Below are 22,556 nucleotides of genomic sequence, written 5' to 3' on the forward strand. Positions count from 1 at the left end.
CAACTCACAACTCTTTCTCTGCTATTTCAATGATATTATCAGTGCTGCTTCCCTCTCTCCTCCGGGATTGCAAAGTTAATTGATTTTGCTTCTCATTTCTACCCTGCCCTCACTTTCACCTGGTCTATCTCTGACTCCTCCCTTCCCTTCCTTGACATGTCTGTTTCCATATCTGGCCAATATAAACCATCGACCCCCACAGCTACTTGGATTATACGTCCTCACACCCTGCTTCCTGTAAAGACACCATTCCATTCTCCCAGTTCCTCTGTCTGTGTCACATATGTTCCGATGAGACCAACTTTGACAAGGGAGCCTCCGAAATGTCCACTTTCTTTGTGGGCGGCACGGTGGCACAGTGATTAGCACTGCTGCCTCGCAGCGCCAGAGACCCGGGTTCAATTCCCGCCTCAGGCGACTGACTGTGTGGAGTTTGCACGTTCTCCCCGTGTCTGCGTGGGTTTCCTCCGGGTGCTCCGGTTTCCTCCCACAGTCCAAAGATGTGCAGGTCAGGTGAATTGGCCATGCTAAATTGCCCGTAGTGTTAGGTAAGGGGTAAATGTAGGGGTATGGGTGGGTTGCGCTTCGGCGGGTCGGTGTGGACTTGTTGGGCCGAAGGGCCTGTTTCCACACTGTAAAGTAATCTAATCTAATCTAATCTAATCTTCCTTAACAGAGGATTCCCCAGCATCAACCGGGGCTGACCCAACTCCTGCACTTCCACCCTCACCTCCTCTGATCCCTCCCGCAGCAGCAATAGGGTTCCATTTGTCCTTACCTACCATCCCACCAACCATCCACTACCTCTGGCATGATGCCCCCACCAGGTACATATTCTCTTCCCTCCCTTGTCCGCCTTCCGTAGGGACCGTTCCCACTGGGACACCCAATCCACTCTTCCTTCACTCCCAACATCCCCAACAGCCCCATGGCACCTTCACCTGTGATTGCTGATTCACTGCCTCTTTACCTGCACAATGTGGTCTCCTCCACACTGGGGGAAAAGAAGTGTAGACTGGTCACCAATTCGCAGAACATCTACCTTCCGCCTGCAAAAAAGACCGTGAGCTTCCAGTTGCCTGCCATTTAACACATCACCAAGTCCCCTGGCCAACATCTCTGTCTCGGGCTTGCTGCAATGTTCCAGTGAAGCTCAGCACAAGCTGGAAGAGTGACACCTCATTTCTGCTTGAGGACCCTGCAGCCCTTCTGACTCCATATCGAGTTCAATAATTTTAGGACCTGAACTCTACCATGGCCTAGTCCTCTACCTTACACACAAGGCTTTGTTATTACATTTGTCTTCCATTACACACTACCTATTGTTAGCTACTAACAGTCTCCATTAGCAGTTATTCACCTTCCTAGATAGATTGTTATCTACTCCTGTGTCTGTCCAACTGCTCTTCTCTCTTTCTTTGGACTCTATCCACACCTATCATTCACTCCTTACCTCTCTTTCCCCCAACCCTATCTTTTGTGTATAAACCAACATTTTCCTAGCTACCATCAGTTCTGAGGAAGGGTCACCCGGCCCGATATGTCAACTCTGATTTTTCTTCATAGATGCTGCCAGACCTGCTAAGCTTTGCTATCTACACTGTCAAACTTGTTGAGAGAATTCATCATGTGTTCCATGAGTCTGATATAAGTCATGATACAAATGTTCTCATGCTGACAGACTGAAGTTGTGCAGACTGCTTTCCTGACTGGGAAATATTTTTCATATGAACAGGTATCAATGGTTGGACCTTCGGCCACTTAGGCTCAACAACTCTTTTGTGTAGAGCTGATGCATTTACTGTTGGTATTGTGTGTCAAATATATCTGTTCCTTTTAAACTATTGTGGTGATCCACCTAGCTGTGGGGAGGAAAGAAATCCATGTGGATCTTGGAAATATTAATGTATAGTGTGTTTGTTTGTCTATATTTTACATATTGTGCAACAGTCAGCCATACCACTGTTCTATTGGGGAATGATTGATGAATAAAATCACAATTTACCCATTTTAAAAGGGTAGTATGTCAGTAGACTTCATGGATTCTGAATTCCTGTATGTCCTTGATTTAATTCTTGACATCTGCATTGTATCCCCCATGGGGTAAACTTGGCTTCACACATCAATGTGAGTGTTTCAGTTCCTTTTCCTGACTTTCCAGCCAGAAGGTTCAGCTAAAAGATTTTCCATCCCTTCCCCAGAAGAGTCTGACTGAGAGGCCTGTAGGTCTCCCACTGGTGAGATTGAAGTGACTTGGTTAACCAGGATTGCTGTATTGTTTGAAAAAGCAGTTTTAGCTAAATCCACAATGTAACAGATTTTTGCCTCAAACAGAGCTGCATGGGAAGAAGGTGCGTTAAAAATGTTGTCCATAGTAGAATTATTTGTGCAATAAAAGATGTTTTTGCCAACTCTTTGTGAAAGAGAAGAAAATATTCTTATGATTTTAAACATTAATTTTAATGCATCATTCTAATTGCAGATTCACTTTCCCATTGAAAGAAAACCTGAATATCTTTTGCGTGTTTTGTAGCCCAGGTAGTTCAAAGCTACAATGGTATTATTTATGTAATACTTAACAATTTTAATGGAGTTGAGAGAGCAGAGCTCAGTTCCCTGCAGTATAGATTATGATTGGCACTGTAACAGTGTAGCTTAATAAAATAATGCATGCAACAATTTAAAGTTTGATTTTTTTCGATCATAGCCTTGAAACAAAACAGACCCCATTAAAGAAAGCTTAGAATGAAATCAGCATATCCCAGAGCCAAGCTGACATATGCTTCAGATTTTACTACAATGCCTTATTGAAACAGCTGTAATATAAATGGCCCTAATCTGGCAAGTGAGCACAGTTTTGTTTTTGTCCCAATCAAGAGCATAGGTTTTTTTTCTGACAAGAGAAATCATGGAAAATGAGGGGAAATGAATGGAATTATCATGACTTTACCCCGTCTCTATCCCAAAACATCTCTCTCATGTCTCGTGTCTTCCTCCTTTTTATACGCTCAGGCTGTGAAGAAAGCAGCAGAATTTTTTCATGCATTCTGCATCCTAATGATTGTACTGCTACTGATCACAAGATTTTTTTTTAAAGACTTGCATTACGTCATTTGAATGCTATACTGGCTCTGCACAAAACAAAAAATGTATCCTACTTATTCTGGACTGCAGAAATTTTGATTTGCTACAGTACTTTTAAGAAAAGTGAGTAAAACAGAGTTGGTAACAACACTGATACTGTTAAAGCCATTGGTATCTCGATGCTGACACATAAATGGCTGTAACTTATTGTCCCTGATGAGGTCGGATTTTCTATGCATTACTGCCTGGTAACACAAATTCTCTGATGAGAATGCTTCCCTGCCCTTTATTACTTGACCTCTGAGTTTGCTGCTGTGAGTGACAATCCATACAAGTGTCTCATTCATTGAAGTCAACAACTGGTGTGTCATTTGGAGCTGTGCTTCCCACAATACATTCCTTGGGTATGGAGACATTTGGTTATTTCAGCTTGAAGTGACTTGCATGTTAGCCAGTTGCTTAGACATTTGGTAAGTGTGCCTCTTCAGCCTTTTTGAACCTATGTGCTCTTTGATAAACATTTGATTAATTCTCATAAGCCAAGGCAAGACATAATCCTGATTCAAATGATGTGCACTTGAAACACATCTACTTGTTCGTTTTGTACCTTTTAACATCTTATCTAACTCAAATTAATTAGTTTTAGGAACAGAAATTTTGACTTACTCAGCTTCAATAGCTTTTTGAGGGAAATAGCCTCTACGGATAGAAATGCTTCTGAAATCAGTCTGGAACTGCCAAGCTCTCATTTCAAAGTCAATACCCATTTGTTCTGGGCTTCTGCTATCAGATCTTAAATAATCTCAAGCACCTCAAAAAATTTATTCTTTCATCTTCCATAATTAAAGCCTTATCTGCGCAACATGACTAATATAAATTTGCTGAATCTGTGTTGCACGCTGTCCAAGACCAGTATATCCTTCCAGGGGTGCAGTGATCAGAAATGAACATAGCTCCTGCAGGTTGGGTCTATCCAGACAGTTGTGGAGCCTAACCTTCAGCACTCTTGAGCTGTGATATAAGCACCGACTGAATTTCAGAAGCAAGCTGAGAGTTGTTGCTGTTGGCATCAAAGCTGCAGTTGACAGAGTGTGGCATCAAGGAACTCTGGCAAAACTGAAGTCAGTGGGAATTGGGAAAACTTCTCTGCTGGTTGCAGACATACCTAGCCTAAGAATGATGATTATGTTTGCCCCAGGATATCACCGCAGAGGTTCCTCAGGGGTAGTGCCCTTGGCCTCCCTTTTCCTTTCATGTAGAACATGGAACATTACAGCGCAGAACAGGCCCTTCGGCCCTCCATGTTGCGCTGACCTGTGGAACCGATCTAAAGCCTAACTATCCCACACTATCCCATTTTCAACCATATGTTTATCCAATGACCATTTAAATGCCCTGAAACTTGGCATATCTTCTACTGTTGCAGGCAGTGCGTTCCACGCCCCTACTACACTCTGAGTAAAGAAACTACCTCTGACATGTGTCCTATGTCACCCCTCAATTTAAAGCTATGACCCCTCGTGCATCTCCATCCGAGGAAAAAGGCTCTCACTGTCCATCCAATCTAACCCTCTGATTATCTTAAATGTCTCAATTAAGTCACCTCTCAACCTTCTTCTCTCTAATGAAAACAGCCTCAAGTCCCTTAGTCTTTTTTCATAAGACCTTCCCTCCCTACCAGGCAACAGACCAGTAAATCTCCTCTGCAATCTTTCCAAAGCTTCCACATCCTTCCTATAATGCGGTGACCAGAGTTTTGTACAACTGCAGCATGACCTCCTGGCTCTGAAACTCAGTCTCTCTCGCAGTAAAAGCTAACACACCATATGCCTTCTTAACAATCCTATCAACCTGGGTGGTAACTTTCAGGGATCTCTGTACATGGACACCAAGACTTCTCTGCTCATCTACACTACGCTTCTGAAATCTTTCCATTAGCCCAGTACTCTTTATTCCTGTTCCTCCTTCCAAAGTGAATCACCTCACACTTTTCTGCATTAAACTCCATTTGTCCCCTTTCAGCCCATCTCTGCAGCTTATCTCTGTCCCTCTGTAACCTGCAACATTCTTCAGCACTATCGTGGGCTGAAGGGCCTGTTCTGTGCTGTACTGTTCTGTGTTCTATCCACAACTCCACCGGTCTGTGTCATTCGCAAATTTATTAACCCATCCTTCTACGGCCTCATCCAGGTCATTTACAAAAATGGCAAACAACAGTAGCCCCAAAACAGATCCTTGCGGTACACCATTAGTAACTGGACTTGAGGATGAACATTTTCCAACAACCACCACCCTCTGTCTTCTTCAGCTCACCAATCTCTGATCCAAACCACTAAATCACCCTCAATCCCATGCCTCTTATTTTGTGCAATAACCTACCATAGAAAACCTTATCAAACACCTTACTGAAATCCATATATACCACATCAACCGCTTTACCCTCATCCACCTGTATGACCACCATCTCAAATAACTCAATAAGATTTGTGAGGCACATCCTTCCCTTCACAAAACCATGTTGACTATCCCTAATCAACCTATTCCTTTCTAGATGATTATAAATCTTATCTCTGTTAACCTTTTCCAACACTTCACCCAGAACCGAAGTAAGGCTCACTGGTCTGTGATTACAGGGTTGTCTCTAACTCCCCTTCTTGAGCAAGGGGACAACATTTGCTATCCTCCAGTCTTCTGATACTATTCCCGTACACAATGATGACATAAGACCAAAGCCAAAGGCTCTGCAATCTCCTCCCTGGCTTCCCAGAGAAACCTAGGATAAATCCCATATGGCCCAAGGGACTTCTCTATTGTCACACTTTCCAGAATTGCTAACACCTTCTCCTTGTGAACCTCAATCACGTCTAGTCTAGTAGAGTCTTTTCGACAGGAGGTCACATACCATTCAGGCCATCTTTTAATAATTCATCTGAAAGACAGGACCGCTAACAATGCAGCCTTTGGTCTTGGAAGACTTGAATCCATAACCACCTAATCCTGAAGAAAGAATGATACCAATTGAGCTCAATCTCCTTCATCATCATTAATAACCTTGGTATCTATTTAATAAAGAGAAATATCACAACATTCTGTTGATATCAGACGAGTATTGGAATTATAGAGTCATAGAGATGTACAGCATGGAAACAGACCCTTCGGTCCAACCCGACCATGCCGACCAGATATCCCAACCCGATCTAGTCCCACCTGCCAGCACCCGGCCCATATCCCTCCAAACCCTTCCTATTCATATACCCATCCAAAAGCCTTTTAAATGTTTCAATTGTACTAACCTCCACCACTTCCTCTGGTAGCTCATTTCATGCATGTACCACCCTCTGCGTGAAAAAGTTGCCCCTTAGGTCTCTTTTATATCTTTTCCCTCTCACCCTAGACCTATGCTGTCTAGTTCTGGACTCCTCCACCCCAGGAAAAAGACTTTATCTATTTATTTTATCCATACCCTTTGTGATTTTGTAAACCTGTATAATATCACTCCTTAGCCTCCAACGCTCCAGGGAAAACAGCCCCAGCCTGTTCAACCTTTCCCCATAGCTCAAATCCTGTAACCCTGGCAACATCCTTGTAAATCTTTTCTGAAGTCTTTCAAGTTTCACATCTTTCCAATAGGCTAAATGATTGACTAAAGTTTATGGGAAGTATCATGGATTAGAATCACCTCTAAAATGCAAATGTGGCAATTTGTTCACATATTGAAAGACTGGCTGTGTGTTTTCTGCATTTATTTATTTGCCCTTAATTTTTAAATGTTGCTAAGTTTTCTATTTGTGCGTAAGGAGACTGTGAGCGATTCATTTAGTTGAGGGTGTTCTTTTACAGAAAACATTTGAATTTTTTCTATCTACTCATTTATCATTCAGACTTGTGGATTCCATGACTAGCAGTTTTGATTGCTCATTATTCTAAATGTGTATTGTTTTGACATCTACTGTGAAACTAGGACATGTTCTGGGGCTCAAAAAAGCTAGATTGTGCTTTTTGAAATTCTTACTTTTTGTGACATTGACATTTGCAATTCTCTAGTGTACTAATCCTAATTATTCCCTTTATGTGCAGGTGTATCAGGATCTTGGCACATCAGTCCTGTCAGGAGCTATAGAGGGTTACAATGTCTGTCTGTTTGCCTATGGGCAAACTGGCTCAGGAAAAACGTATACTATGATGGGGACACCAGTGAGTATTCAATTCATGTTTTTTTCTTCATTTCTTTCCCCCCCCCCTGCCATTCACACAAGTAAGGCAGGAAGCCAGAGTACAGTTCTGCATTACTTTAGTTAGTTTTATTCATGCACCCTTTATTTCTCTTACACTAACCTATTCACTTCAGCAATGAAAGACACTTAGTAGCCTCCATGTCCATTCTGCACAGCTGTAGGATGAATAATGCCAAATGGATTCTTTAGCAGTGAATGGCTTAGCTTGGGGTTTCTCAGCCACCAGACATGTTCTGGCTTAATCTTCCTTTCTGACTGACGTCGTGATTAACTCAATAGTCAGAAGAATCACTGTATTTGAGAGCTGATTGCACTGAAAATCACTTTAATAAAAACTTGTTTTATTTCCTTTGATTCATCCAAGAGAATGTGGAGAACAAACCATGGCTTTGAGAAGCATTGGTTACAGTACAACAGTGACTACTTTTCAAAGTACTTAATTGGCAAAAAGCTGTTGGGGATACCTCAGGCTTATGAATGTGTTGTATAAATAAGAGTAATTTATTTTCTGTAGATAGCTACAAATGGTAAAAAGACTAAAAGATAATGGGGCAATTAAACCTGCCCTTGTGACATATATTGAAACAATTCTAACTAAAAATGCTGAAATACAATATCAGATCTTGACTGTAGCTTTCTGGTTCTAAACTTGTAGATCAGAAAGATGTTCAGTTAGAAAATAGAACATTACAGCGCAGTACAGGCCCTTTGGCCCCCGATGTTGCACCGACCTTTGAAACCAATCTGAAGCCCATCTAACCTAACTATTCCATTTTCATCTATATTTTTGTCCAAAGACCATTTAAACGTCCTTAAAGAATTCACTACTGTTGCAGGCAGGGTGTTTCACACCCTTACTACTCTTTGAGTAAAGAAACCACCTCTGACATCTGTCCAATATCTATTACCCTCAGTTTAAAGCTGTCCCTTCATGCTATCCTTCTCCATTCAAGGAAAATGCCTCCCACTGTCCACACTATCTAGTCCTCTGATCACCTTATATGACTCAATTAGGTCACTTCTGCACCTTCTTCTCTCTCATGAAAACAGCCTCAACTCCCTTAGCCTTTCCTCATAAGACTTTCCCATCATACCAGACAACATCCTGGTAAATCTCCTCTGAACCCTTTCCAAAACTTTCACAGTCATCCTATAATGCAGCGACCAGAACTGTATGCAATACTTCAAGTGCGGCTGCACCAGAGTTTGTACAGCTGCAACATGACCTCGTGACTCCGAAATCTAATCCCTCTACCAATAAAAGCTAACACACTGTACACCTTCTTGCCACCCAGGTTGATAGGGTTGTTAGCTTTCAGGGATCTATGCACATGGCCACTGAGATCTCTCTGCTCATCCACACTACCAAGAATCTTACCATTAGCCCAGTATTCTGTATTCCTGTTTCTCCTTCCAATGTGAACTACCTCACACTTTTCCACTTCATTAAACTCCATTTGCCACCCCTCAGCCCAGCTCTGCAGCTTATCTATGTCCCTCTGTAACCTGCAACATCCTTTGGCACTATCCGCAACTCCAGCGACCTTAGTGTCGTCTGCAAATCTATTAACCCATCCTTTTAAGCCTTCATCCAGGTCATTTATAAAAAGGACAAACAGCAGTGTCCCCAAAACAGATCCTTGTGGTACACCACTAGTAACTGAAGTCTAGGATGAATATTTCTGATCAACCACCACCCTCTGTCTTCTTTCAGCGATCCAGTTTCTGATCCAAACCACTAAATCACCCTCAATCCCCTGCCTCCATATTTTGTGCAATAGCCTACCATGGGGAACCTTCTCAAGTGCCTTACTGAAATCCAAATACACCACATCAGCCGCTTTACCTTCATCCACCTGTTTGGTCACCTCAAAGAACTCAATAAGGTTTGTGACGCACAACCTACCCTTCACAAAACCGTGTTGACTATCCATAATCAACGTATTCCTTTCTAGATGATTATAAATCCTATCTTTTGTAACCTTTTCCAACACTTCACCCAGAACCGAAGTAAGACTCATTGGTCTATAATTACCAGGGTTGTCTCTACTCCCCTTCTTGAACAAGGGGAGAACATTTGCTATCCTCCAGTCTTCTGATACTATTCCTGTACACAATGATGACATAAGACCAAAGCCAAAGGCTCTGCAATCTCCTCCCTGGCTTCCCAGAGAAACCTAGGATAAATCCCATCTGGCCCGAGGGACTTCTCTATTGTCACACTTTCCAGAATTGCTAGCACCACCTCCTTGTGAACCTTAATCCCATCTAGTCTAGTAGATTGTGTTTCAGTGTTCTGCTCGACAACATTGACGATAACTATTCATGTAGTGCCTATCTTATCTCCTTGGACTCCACACACAACTTCCCACTGCTGTCTTTGATTGGCCATAATGTTATTCTAGTCATTCTTTTATTCCTGACATACCTATAGAGAGCTTTAGGGGTTGCCTTGATCCTATCTGCCAACGATTTCTCATGTCCCCTCCTTGCTCTTCTTAGCTTTCTCTTTAGGTCTTTCCTGGCTAAGTTGTGACTCTCAAGTGCCCTCAGTGAGCCTCCACGGTCTCATCCTTACATAAGACCTCTTAGTCACAGAGTCATAGAGTTGTACAGCATGGAAACCGGCCCTTCAGTCCAGATATCCCAATCTAGTCCCACCTGCCAGCACCTGGCCCATGTCCCTCCAAACCCTTCCTATTCATATACCCATCCAGATGCCTTTTTAAATGTTGCAATTGTACTAGCCTCCACCACTTCCTCTGGCAACTCATTCCAGTGGTTAGCACTGCTGCCTCACAGCGCTAGAGACTGGGGTTCAATTCCCGCCTCAGGCGACTGACTGTGTGGAGTTTGCACGTTCTCCCCGTGTCTGCGTGGGTTTCCTCCAGGTGCTCCGGTGTGCAGGTCAAGTGAATTGGCCATGCTAAATTGCCCGTAGTGTTAGGTAAGGGATAAATGTAGGGGTATGGGTGGGTTGCGCTTCGGCGGGTTGGTGTGGACTTGTTGGGCTGAAGGGCCTGTTTCCACACTGTAATGTAATCTAATCTAATCTAATACCATCCTCTATGTGAAAAAGTTGCCCTTTAGGTCTCTTATATCTTTACCCCCTCACCCTAAACCTATGCCTTCTAGTTCTGGACTTCCCCACCCCAACGAAAAGACTTGGTCTATTTATCCTATCCATGCCCCTCATGATTTTATAAACCTCTATAAGGTCACCCCTCAGCCTCTGACGCTCCAGGGAAAACAGCCCTAGCCTATTCAACCTCTCCCTATAGCTCAAAACCATTTCCTATCTGCCTGACAGGGACATACTTATCAAATAGGTAAAAACAATGACTGCAGATGCTGGAAACCAGATTCTGGATTAGTGGTGCTGGAAAAGCACAGCAGTTCAGGCGGCATCCGAGGAGCTGTAAAATCGACATTTCGGGCAAAAGCCCTTCATCAGGAATACAGGCAGAGTGCCTGAAGGGTGGAGAGATAAATGAGAGGAGGGTGGGGGTGGGGAGAAAGTAGCATAGAGTACAATAGGTGAGTGGGGGTGGGGATGAAGGTGATAGGTCAGGGAGGAGGGTGGGGGAAGGTAGCAAAGAGTACAGTGGGTGGATGGGGGTGGGATGAAGGTGATAGGTCGGAGAGGAGGGTGGAGTGGATAGTTGGGAAGGAGGATAGGCAGGTAGGACAGGTTGTGGGGATAGTGCTGAGCTGGAAGTTTAGAACTGGGGTGAGGTGGGGGAAGGGGAAATGAAGAAACTGTTGAAGTCCACATTGATGCCCTGGGGTTGAAGTGTTCCTAGGCAGAAGATGAGGCGTTTTTCCTCCAGGCGTCAGGTAAGAGGGAGCAGTGGTGAAGGAGGCCCAGGACCTCCATGTTCTCGGCAGAGTGGGAGGGGGAGTTGAAATGTTGGGCCACAGGGCGGTGTGGTTGATTGGTGCGGGTGTCACAGAGATGTTCCCTAAAGCGCTCTGCTAGGAGGCGTCCAGTCTCCCCAGTGTAGAGGAGACCGCATTGGGAGCAATGGATACAATAAATGATATTGGTAGATGTGCAAGTAAAACTTTGATGGATGTGGAAGGCTCCTTTGGGGCCTTGGATGGAGGTGTGGGCGCAGGTTTTGCAATTCCTGCGGTGGCAGGGGAAGGTGTCAGGACGGGAGGGTGGGTTGTTGGGGGGTGTGGCCCTGACCAGGTGGTCACAGAGGGAACGGTCTTTGCAGAAGGCGGAAAGGGGTGGGGAGGGAAATATATCCCTGGTGGTGGGGTCCATTTGGAGGTGGCAGAAATGTCGGCGGATGATTTGGTTTGCAGTAGCTGTTCCTTGAATAAGCTCCACATTTCAATTGTGTCCAGCCCTTGCAGTTTCCTTCCTCAGCCTGTGTATCTTAAATCTTGCCTAATCGCATCATAATTGCCTTTCCCCCAGCTGTAACTCTTGCCCTGCGGTATATAGCTATCCCTTTCCGTCGCTGAAGTGTACATAAACGAGTTCCTCATCTTTCGTGTATATGCTTGGTATAGTCTCCATCTTCATCGCCACCATTATTCATTTTGTCAAGAGTGAGTTTCCCAATGATGTGGATATTGTCCACAGAATGGACAGAGAACTTTACAACCCTTGGTTGAAATCCAAGAACAAAATGACAGTGACCTCACTTGTTGAACTTCAGTCTGTGGATGACAATGTCACCTCCACTATCTTAGAAGTCTTTGCTTAATGCTTTTCATGGAAGCATACTGAATAATTGATCTCAACATCAACCTCAAGTCCTTTACCAACTCATCCCAAGTCAAATTTGGTCCACCCATCTATTAAGATCTTCCTAAACATGGAGTATTTTCTCTATCTAGGAAACTACCTCTCATCTAAAGCTGATAATGATACAGAGGTCCATCTAATCAGCAAACCCTGCCTTTTGCCGCCTAAGCATGAGAGTCTTTGACAACAACAACATCTATGCTGATACCAAGATCCTTGTGTATAAGGCACTTGTCCTTCTGATTCTTCCGTGTGACTCCAAAACTTGGATATGAATTGCGATCAGCTCAAGGCCCTTGAAAGCTACCATCAATGCTGTTTGAAGTGAATTCTCCACATCAGCTAAGACTGATGTATGAACATTAGTCTCCTTGAAGCAGCCAGTAGCACCAATATTGAGGCCGCCATCATCTGAATCTAATTCTGCTGGGTAGCCACATGCTTAAGACTTCCGACTACCAAAGCTAATTTTTTTTCTCCCAGTTCAATGAAGGTACTTGATTTAGAGGAGGACTAAGGCAGCTTTTTGAAGACTCCTTGAATGTTTTCTTCAATTAAGTGCAACGTAAATGTCAACAACTGGGAGACCCTTGTTCAGAAGAAAGCGAATTGGACAAAGCTGCTGTAAGAAGGGGCACAATTCTTTGAGAACATCCATCGGCAATATGCAAGTCAGAAAACGAATAGGAAAAAGGAAGGCGAGCAATCTCGCGGGGAAGGGCCAATTCCATCTCCTGGAAATAGCTGCCAAATATGTGGTTGGAGGATGAGGCTGTATAATCTGGCTCATCAGCCCCACACTGACCCACAGAACCCATGACCAATGATGTGGAATTTCCTATGGACAATCATACTCATTAGCAAGTGATTGACAGTGATGGTGATACTTCATTCTCATCATGGTTCCTTCAGTTCTATATTTGAGGCCTTGTGATGGGTTACTGCAAGGCCCAGGACCTAGGCCTCAGCTGTTCACAAAATATATTGATAATTTGGATGAGAGGATCAGATGTGCAGACGATACAACGCTAGACAGGAATGTGTGTTGTGAGAAAAATGTAACGTAATTTCAGGAAGATTTGAACAGGCTTGATGAGTGGGCACAAACATTTCAAAATATAGTGTTGAAAATGTGCAGTTATCCATTTAGTCAGAGGAACAAAGATTACTTCTTAATGCTGGGAGGTCAGAAAGTGTAGATGCACAAAGGGATTTGGGTATCCTTGTCAATTAGTCACTGAAACTGAAACTTTATTGCTGGAACAGCACAGCAGGTCAGGCAGCATCTAGGGAACAGAAGATTCGACGTTTCGGGCACATGCCCTTCTTCAGGACGGGCATGTGCCCGAAGAAGGGCATGTGCCCGAAACGTCGAATCTTCTGTTCCCTAGATGCTGCCTGAAGAAGGGCATGTGCCCGAAACGTCGAATCTTCTGTTCCCTAGATGCTGCCTGAAGAAGGGCATGTGCCCGAAACGTCGAATCTTCTGTTCCCTAGATGCTGCCTGACCTGCTGTGCTGTTCCAGCAATAAAGTTTCAGCTTTGATCTCCAGCGTCTGCAGACCTCACTTTCTCCTCCAATTAGTCACTGAAGGCTAACATGCAGATGCAGCAAGCTTTTAGGAAGGCTAGTAGAATGTTACAAAAACAGAAATTGCTTGAGAAAGTCAGCAAGTCTGGCAGCATCTGTGGAGAGAAAATAACAGAGAGTTTTGAGTCAAGTGATCCTTTTTCAGAACTGAAAGCAGCTGGGAAATGGTAGTATTTATGTTATTGGCAGGGGTGGGCTGGGGAGGATTAAGTCAAAAAATTGGAGCCAGAGAGAGAGAGGGTAAAAGCAGAAGCAAATAAAGGTATTTCTGATGTTAAGCTGGGGAACAGAATCTAGGGTGTTGAGGAGAGTAGTGAACATGGAGGGTGGTGTTTCTATTTTGAAATTGTTAAACTCAATGTTGAGTCCTGAGGCCTCGAAGGTGAAGATGATGTACTGTTCCTTCAGCTTGTGTTGAGTTTTAAAGGACCATTGCAGCAGGCCTGAGATAGAAATGTTGGCATGGGAATATGGCAGTGCATTTAAGTGGCAGGCTACTGGAAGCTTAAGGTAAGTGTTCTGCAAAGCAGTCACCCAGTCTGGACTTTGTCTCTCCACTGTAAGGGAGGCCACATTGTGAGATTTGGTTTGTACCTCAGGGAAGATGTTGTTGTCGCAGAGGGAGTGAAGATTATCTGGACTGCAATTGCAGGACTGTGCAATGAAGAGAGATTGGACAAACTGGGCATATAGAGTCATAGAGATGTACAGACCCTTCTGTCCCATTCACCCATGCCAACCAGATATCCTAAATTAATCCAGTCCCATTTGCCAGCACTTGGCCCATATCCCTCCAAACCCTTTCTATTCCTAAATCCATCAAGATGTCTTTTAAATGTTGTAATTGTACGAGCCTCCACCACGTTCTCTGGCAGCTCGTTTCATACACGCAACCATGTTTCCTATATTCTCAATGCAAATCATTTTATATAATTGACAAATGGCAACAGATACAGAATCAATCCTTGTGTTCACCACAGGTCTCCAGTTTGATCAACAATCTTCACTCTTATAAAACCAAAGATGTAAACAGGAAAGAAACCATTTCCTGACATTTCCTGAATTAGATGCTCCTAAGACAGGCACAGCACCGAGGTAAACACTCTGCTCTTTCAAGATGATGAGTGGCCAGTGTTAGACTGAGGTTGAAAATCACACAACACCAGCTTATAGTCCAACAGGTTTATTCGGAAGAACTAGCAGACGCTAGGTGGCATGGTAGTTAGCACTGTTGCCTCACAGCGCCAGGTTTGATTCCAGCCTCAGGCGACTGACTGTGTGGAGTTTGCACGTTCTCCCTGAGTCTCCGTGGGTATCCTCCAGGTGCTCTGGTTTCCTCCCATAGTCCAAAGATGTGCAGGTCAGGTGAATTGGCCATGCTAAGTTGCCCATCGTGTTGGGTGTATTAGTCAAGGGAAATGGGTCTGGCTGGGTTACTTTTTGGTGGCTCATTGTGGACTTGTTGGGCCGAAGGGCCTGTATCCACACTGTAGGGCATCTAATCTAATCTAATCACGCGCTCATCATAGATTCCTGAGAGTTTCAGAATTTCAAAGGATGAAAAGTAATCTTATTGAACCCTATGAAATACTTAAAATGATGGACAGAGTAGATGCTGGAAAAATATTTCCCCTGGTTGGGAGACCAAAAATGCTTTAAATGAGGGATTGTCATTTTACTGAGATGAGATTTTTCTAAATATGCAAAGAGCAATTTATTGCAGCTTTGCATTGGAACAGTTTCCGCTGTTTACATTTCTTTACACTTCTTTAATCAGCTTATCAGAGTTTTGAGTCTTACCCGAGTAAAATGATTTGATTCAACATCCTCAAACCTTCAAAAATGTACTCCAAAGGATATGACCCTTACTAACTCCTCTTGAGGTAGAGAAATCGTTACAGATATAGAACACATCCTCTCCCTGGGAAGCTACCCATCATCTAAGGCTGACATCATAGCGGAGATTTAACATTATCTCCAATCTGCAAGTGCTGCCATCAAATGCCTAGGGATGAGAGTCTCAGTGATTGTGATCCTTGTGCATAAGGCAGTCAACGTTCTGGATCTTCTATATGGTTTCAAACCTTGGACTACATATCGATGCCACCCTAAGACCCTTGAGAAGTGCCATCAATGCTGTTTGAAACAGATTCTCCGAATTAGCTGGGCAGGCAAACGTACTGATATCAGTCTCCTTGAAATGGCCAATAGCACCAGCATCCAGACCATGTTCATCCAAAGCCAATTCCACTGGGCTGGCCATGCGCTTAGGATGAAAACTGCCAAAGCAAATAGTCTTCATCTAGTTCAAGGAGTGCAGTTCATTGAGACGAGGGCAAAGGAACATTTCAAAGACTCCCTGAAAGCTTACCTCAAGAAATGTAACATCGATATCAACTCTGGGGAGACCCTCGTCCAGAAGAAATCAAATTGGCGGAAGCTCTTGTATGAAGCGGAACAATTCTTCGAGAAAAGGAACTGGAGAGAGGAATGTCAATAATCTCAAATCCAAGGACCACTTTCACCACTGGAAACACCTGCCCAACGTGTGGTCAGAGGTGAGTTTCGGGCTCATCAGCCATACAAGGACCCACAGAATTCGCAACCAGTGACATGGAATTTACAATGTGGACAATCATACTCCTCACCGAGTGATTGCTGACTATGAGGAGGGCTTACTTTATATGGAGGTCTTATTCATTGCTCGATGTAAAGAAAAATTAAAACTTGCCTGAGAACTTTTGCGTATAGGAGAGGATCTTCATTGGACGGTTGTGGTATAGTCATTAAAAACAACCATAGTTGCTGGAAAAGCTAGTAGGCCAGCAGCATCTGTGGAGAGAGAAACAAGGTTAAGATTTCAAGTTGAATAAGACTCCTCAGAACACGATTGTACAACCATTTTGGTGAGTTTTCTGATGAGTTAAAAAATCGTTTATTTTGTTTGTTGTTTTAAATTAATAAACTAAAATTTTGTTGTGTTATCTAGTAAAGAAGAACTCTAGTGCACTTGTGCCAATTTCATTTCCACTATTACCTGATTCTGTCTACAGTTCTACTTCAGGAGACAATCTGTTATCTTTTGCAGCTTTTAATACTTCACGCAGAGGAAACTTCACCTTTGCTGAAAAACGTTCTTTGCAAAATAAATGTTTTACTTCAGACTTCATCAATAAACTTGTAGTTCGGATTGCTGAATGTAATTATCAGTTTATTTTGGGCAATTTCTGTTGGCTATCAAGCAGCATAATTGGTAATGCAGAAGGTGGGAATGTGTGTTTTTGTCTGTTGTACAGATTATTCTGCTATAATGCGCGTTTCGTTAACACGAATTTGCTGTAATGCGATTGACAAATTGGGAATACTGTTTCTAAAATGTGAACTTTTGAAATGTATGTTGACTGTAATGTGATTACATTGCCAACACTTTAAGCACTGTTTCTAAAGTGTGATTTTTCTATAACACGGGGTTCCACAAGATAGCAACCATCGTGCTATAGAAGAACCACCACTCTCACCTGAGTTAGCAGGTTATGTGGTTAAATTCCACTCTAGTGATTTGTGCATAAAATCCAGGCTGACACTCCAATGCAGGATGTTGTTTGATGCATTTCAAATGAGGCACAATACCAAAACTCTCTTCTGATGAAGAGTCATTTAGACTCGAAACATTACATAGAATATAGAACAGAACAACACAGCACAGCACAGGCCCTTAGCTTGCTGTCTCTCTATGGATGCTGCCTGACCCATTATGATTTCCAGCTTTTTTTTAGTTTCTTCAAAACTGTCTTTACGCAGAGGGTGGTGCATGTATGGAATGAGCTGCCAGAGGAAGTGGTGGAGGCTGGTGCAATTGCAACATTTAAAGGCATCTGGATGGGTATATGAATAGGAAGGGTGTGGAGGCCAAGTGCTGGAAAATGGGACTAGATTAGGTTGGGTTACCTGGTCAGCATGGACGAGTTGGACTGAAGGATCTGTTTCCTTGCTGTACATTCTACGACTCTATCTCCTGTTAGGGTGGGTGTAAATGACCACGCAGCACTTTTGGAAAAGAGTAGTAGATTCTGCTTGTTCCCTGCCCAACGGTTTCTCACGACTAACACAACCAAACTTTTGTTTAATCTTCCTGCTGGTTGTGGAATCTTGCTGTATACAAATTGTCTGACATGTTTGCCTTTCTACCAGTGTCTACACTTTAAAAATAATTAATTGTGAAGTATTTGGGACATCTGAAGTCCATGCCTTTACTCAGGAAAAGGAGGGTGTAGATAAAGAATTGAGAAAAAGATGGACTCTGAGGTTTTTGAGCAGTTTGATGGAGGGAGTGGGGGAGGTTTTGGTGGATTTCAAGCTGGACAAATACCCAGGTCCAGATCAGTTATATCCAAGGTGAAGAATGAAATCGCAAATTTTTAATTTCTCTCTGACTCACACGGGAGATGCCAGAGGACAGCCCGTGTGATTCCACTTTTCAAGAAGGGTAGTAGAGAGAGACCAGGAAATGACAGACCGGTCTCACATTATTGGTAGGGAAACTATTGGAGAAATTCTGAAGGAGAAACTTAGTTTCCATTTTGAGAAGCAAGGATTAATCAGGGCAGTCAGCTTGGCTTTGTCAGGTGGAGCTCATACACAACAAATCTGGTTGGAATTTTCAAAGGATGTGACCACCTATGTAAATGAAGGTAGAGCAGTTGAATTGGTTTATGTGGACTTTCTTAAGGATTTCAACAAGGTTCCACATGGGAGCCTGAAGGTGAATGAAGGTAAAAGCACATAGGATTCCAGATAAATTGGCAAGTTGGCTCCAAAATTGGGCGAGCGACAGGAGACAGAAGATGGTAGTGAAGGCGTACTACAGATATCCGTGCTGGGTCTTTTATTGTTCATGATATGTACAAATGATATCGATGAGCGTGTTAGGAACTTGATGGTGTGAGGATGCCTCAAAGACTGACTGGGTAGTTGACAGTGAGGTTTTGGTTTGGATTGGTCAGTTCAGTGACAAATGGAATTTAACCCTGATTAGTGTAAGTTGATGCACTTTGGAAGAAGTCACACACCAAGGGAATGTTCAATGAATGGGAAGACACTAGGCTCCTCAGGGGGACAGAGGGTGTGTTCGTCCACAAATCCCTGTATGTGGCAGGACAGGTCAATAGTGTAGTTAGGAAGGAATATGGCATTTTTACCTTTATCAGTTGACAACGTTGGAAGTTACCTGACACCAGATTATACTTCAAGTTTATTTGTAATCTCAAACTTTCGGAGTGCTGCTGCTTTATCGGGTGACTTATGACTTTGTCCACCCCGGTCCAACAACAGCACCTCCACTTCATGTTTATCAATTGAGGCTTAGATTGTAAGAGCAAGGAGATTATGTTGGACCTATAGAGGACTTTGATTTGGCCACAGGAAGGGTGTGATTTCACAGGAGCTGGTACAGAAAAGATTCACCAGGATGTTGTATGGAATGGAACACTTTGACCACGAAGAGGAGCTAGATAAGCTGGGGTTATAAGCAGAGAAAGTTAAGTTGGGACCAAATAGAGCATTTAAGATCATTAGTGGCATAGACAGGATGAATGGAATGTAGCTGTGTTTCTTAGTTGAAGGTTCAGTAACAAGGGCCATAATTTTAAAGGGAAAGGCAGGAGGTTTAGAGGAGACTTGTGGAAAATATTTTCACCCAGAGGATGGTGGAGGCCTGCAGTGTACTACCTGGGAGCACTCACAATCTTAAAAAAAAAAATTACTTGAGTGGGCACTTGAGATGTTATAACACTCAAGGCTATGGGTCTAGTGCAGGAAAGTTGGAGTGTAGATTTAGTCTATTTTTGACAGTACAGACTCAATGGTTCAAAGTGCCTCTTCTGTATTATATGAATGTATGAAGAGTGATATTTAAATGTAAGTTCTTTCTGTTATATTTTGCACAGCCTGTAATGCACTGGTATTGAACCTCCCAGATCTATTAAGTTTGGTTTATTTAGGAATATATAGTCGATCGGTTATCAACTTGCATCAGAACTTTGGAACTTCCTCTCTAAATGTACCGTAGTGTACTTACACCACATGGATTGCAACGGTTCAAGAAGGCAGCTCACCACCACTGTGCTGTTAAGAAGGAAGTTCCAGAATTTTGACCCAGCAACAGTGAAGATTGAAAATAGATTTCCAAGTCAGGTGATGGTGTTCCCATGCATCATCATCCTTGTTTGGAAGTTGCTGTCAAAGAGGTCCGAGCAAATTGCTGCACTAAATATACACTGCAGTGGTGTAGAGGGAGTGAACGATTTAGGTGCCACTCAAGCGGCTGCTTTGTCCTGGATGATGCTGAGCTGCACTCATCCATGCAAGTAGAGAATATTCTATCACACATCTGAGTTGTACCTTGCAGAGTGTGGTCAGACTTTGGGAGTTGTTTGCTGCAGAATTCTTAACCTTTGGCTTGTTTTTGTAACCACTATATTTATGTGGCTCATTCTGTTAGGTTTCTGGTTAATGGTTCCCTCCATTAACAACAACATGTCATTGATTGTCAAGGGGAGACAAATTATTTAAGCTGTTTATTACCTAGTATCCATGTATGATGAAAATTACTTGCCACTTATCAACCTAAGTCTGAATCTTGCCCAGACGTTGTTACATGTGGGTATGCACTTCAGTACCTGAGGAATCATGAAGTTTGTTAAAGACAGTGCAGTTATCATCAAATACCCCAACGTTACAACAGAGGGAAGGTCAGTAATGAAGCTTGTGAATTTGGCTGTGTCTAGGAGATACACCACTGAGGAATTCCTACAGATTCCTGGGCCTCAGATGACTGACCTTCAGCTAGCACATCTTCTGTGGTTTCAAATTCTACTCCAATACTGAGCACCAAATCTGGGCAACACTAAGGGACTGCTATACAGCCTAAGGAGTCATCTTTCGCTTTGGGTCTTGGTTGTCCTCTCTGATAGATCTACAACATCACTTGGTATTGTACTGACAGAAATTAGGGTGGTTTCCTGCTGTCTGTTTCTCATCTGACATCAATAAATGGCCTTATCATGTTTGACACTTTGCTGTGCACAAAACGCCAATTGCAATTCCTACAATAGAATAGTGACTACATTTCTAATGTAGTTTGGGATACCCTGAAACCTTGAACGATACAATATAAATCCAAGTCCTTTCTTCCTTTATGCCTGCAAGCATGAGTGATTTATCAAGAGTTTGATGATAATTGAAAACAAGGGGTAAATAATAATAAAAATTGTTAGGCTTGTGAAAGTGGGGACAATATCTGGAATCATAAAAACTGTGTATGTAACAATGAGGAAAACAATTAATCATAGAAATGGCCAAAGGATAGAATTAGCAGTTGAAACTCTTTGTTTAATTGAATATATGACCACCAATAGATGTTTTCAGTAAGGAAATTATCAAAATACAAGTTTCATGTAACTCATTATTCCTTTGTGTCCTTTAGGCATCTGTTGGGCTGACACCAAGGATATGCAAGGTAATTACTGTCCTAGCACTTTAAACTCTTGGATATTTCATTACTGTTTGCACCATGAGTATCATAATTGTTGCTTTTCACAGGGGCTCTTCTCCAGGGTGGATGACTACCAAGAGAAGCCAACATCATGCAGAATAGAAGTTAGGTGAGAATGCTGGTGTTCCTTTAATGAAATCTCACCTTTTAAATTGATGACATTGACAGATATTACCACATTTGTATCATCTGACGGTTGTATGAGAAACAAGACTATCAGACCTTATCCCATATCCCCAGAAAACCATAAGGCAGCTCTCTCATAAGAGAAAGAGAGGACTGGTGGTTAGTTTAACTTGAGTCACCACATTCTCAGGTGAGGGGGGAGGTTGAGAAGACAGGACCTACATGGTAACTTCAGCTGGCATGGGAATTGAATCCACGCTGCTGGCATCACTGTGCATCGCAAACCAGCTGCCCACCTAGCTGAGCTAACCAACCCTCAGTCATAACATCTAGAACACTGGTGGAAGCAGCTTTTTCACTATAGTGGCTTGAAGGATACCTGAATAACATTTTACAATGTTGAGATCAGTAGGAGTGGTTGCAAAGGCAGTTAGGAATGCTTCAAATAATATGTCTCCAAGATTGATTTTAAGATTGATTGATATGGTGTTGGGTGCATGGATTATAACACTAGAATAGGATATTTGCCTGAGCCAGTCAAAAAGAGCACTAATTCTAAATCATATAATCATCTTGTATGTTTTTATTCCTCCTTCATTCAGCCACCAGCCTGATCTAGTCAACGTAGTCCCTGTTTCAATCACTGCTTCACAAAACTGTAAAAAAAAACATATTTCTCCCACTCTGTCACAAACTTGCAAATTGTAATGACTGCATGCAAACAGTGAGTATGCAGGCGCAGTTGCCTTGCAGTTTCAATGTGAGTAAAAATTGCCTGCCAAATGTTACTGTCAACCATAATTTATCATTGACATATATTCTGATCTAGTGATCTCTGCAATTTGTATCTCATTCTCATAAGGCTTTGAAGCTCAAAGCAATGTGCACCAGCCATGGTTTGTATCAGATCTTTCTGGACCCTGGTATCAATCCAACTTAGGGGAAGGGAATACCAGAACTCTGCGATATTAATAATTACACAGAAGATAAATTACATGACATGACAAAGATTTTGATATTTTTCAGCTTTTGTATTGTTTAAAATTAGTCTATGGTTTGATAGCACATTTGATAGCAACCATAACATAGCTGAGTAGACAACATGATGAAATGTGTTAGGTGAAAGTGTGACCTGTATAAATAAAAAATCTACTATAAGAGAGCTTCCAACAAGAAAACAATGTAAAATTAAAATAGATGAATACC

General features: G+C 42.6%; 1 protein-coding gene across 1 annotated transcript in view; it reads left to right on the forward strand.

Annotated features, from left to right (window-relative positions):
- stard9 (StAR-related lipid transfer (START) domain containing 9) overlaps window positions 1-22,556 on the forward strand; it is a 299,291-nt gene that overhangs the window by 117,908 nt on the left and 158,827 nt on the right. The window contains exons 4-6 of the mRNA XM_043698518.2: window positions 7,162-7,278; window positions 21,156-21,188; window positions 21,272-21,333. Of these exons, the coding sequence (XP_043554453.2) occupies window positions 7,162-7,278; window positions 21,156-21,188; window positions 21,272-21,333 (212 nt within the window). The remainder of the gene's footprint in view (window positions 1-7,161; window positions 7,279-21,155; window positions 21,189-21,271; window positions 21,334-22,556) is intronic.

Source organism: Chiloscyllium plagiosum, unplaced genomic scaffold (genome assembly GCF_037043375.1).
Source record: "Chiloscyllium plagiosum isolate Xiang-an unplaced genomic scaffold, Cpla_swu_hap1 HiC_scaffold_8, whole genome shotgun sequence".
Taxonomy (NCBI): domain Eukaryota; kingdom Metazoa; phylum Chordata; class Chondrichthyes; order Orectolobiformes; family Hemiscylliidae; genus Chiloscyllium; species Chiloscyllium plagiosum.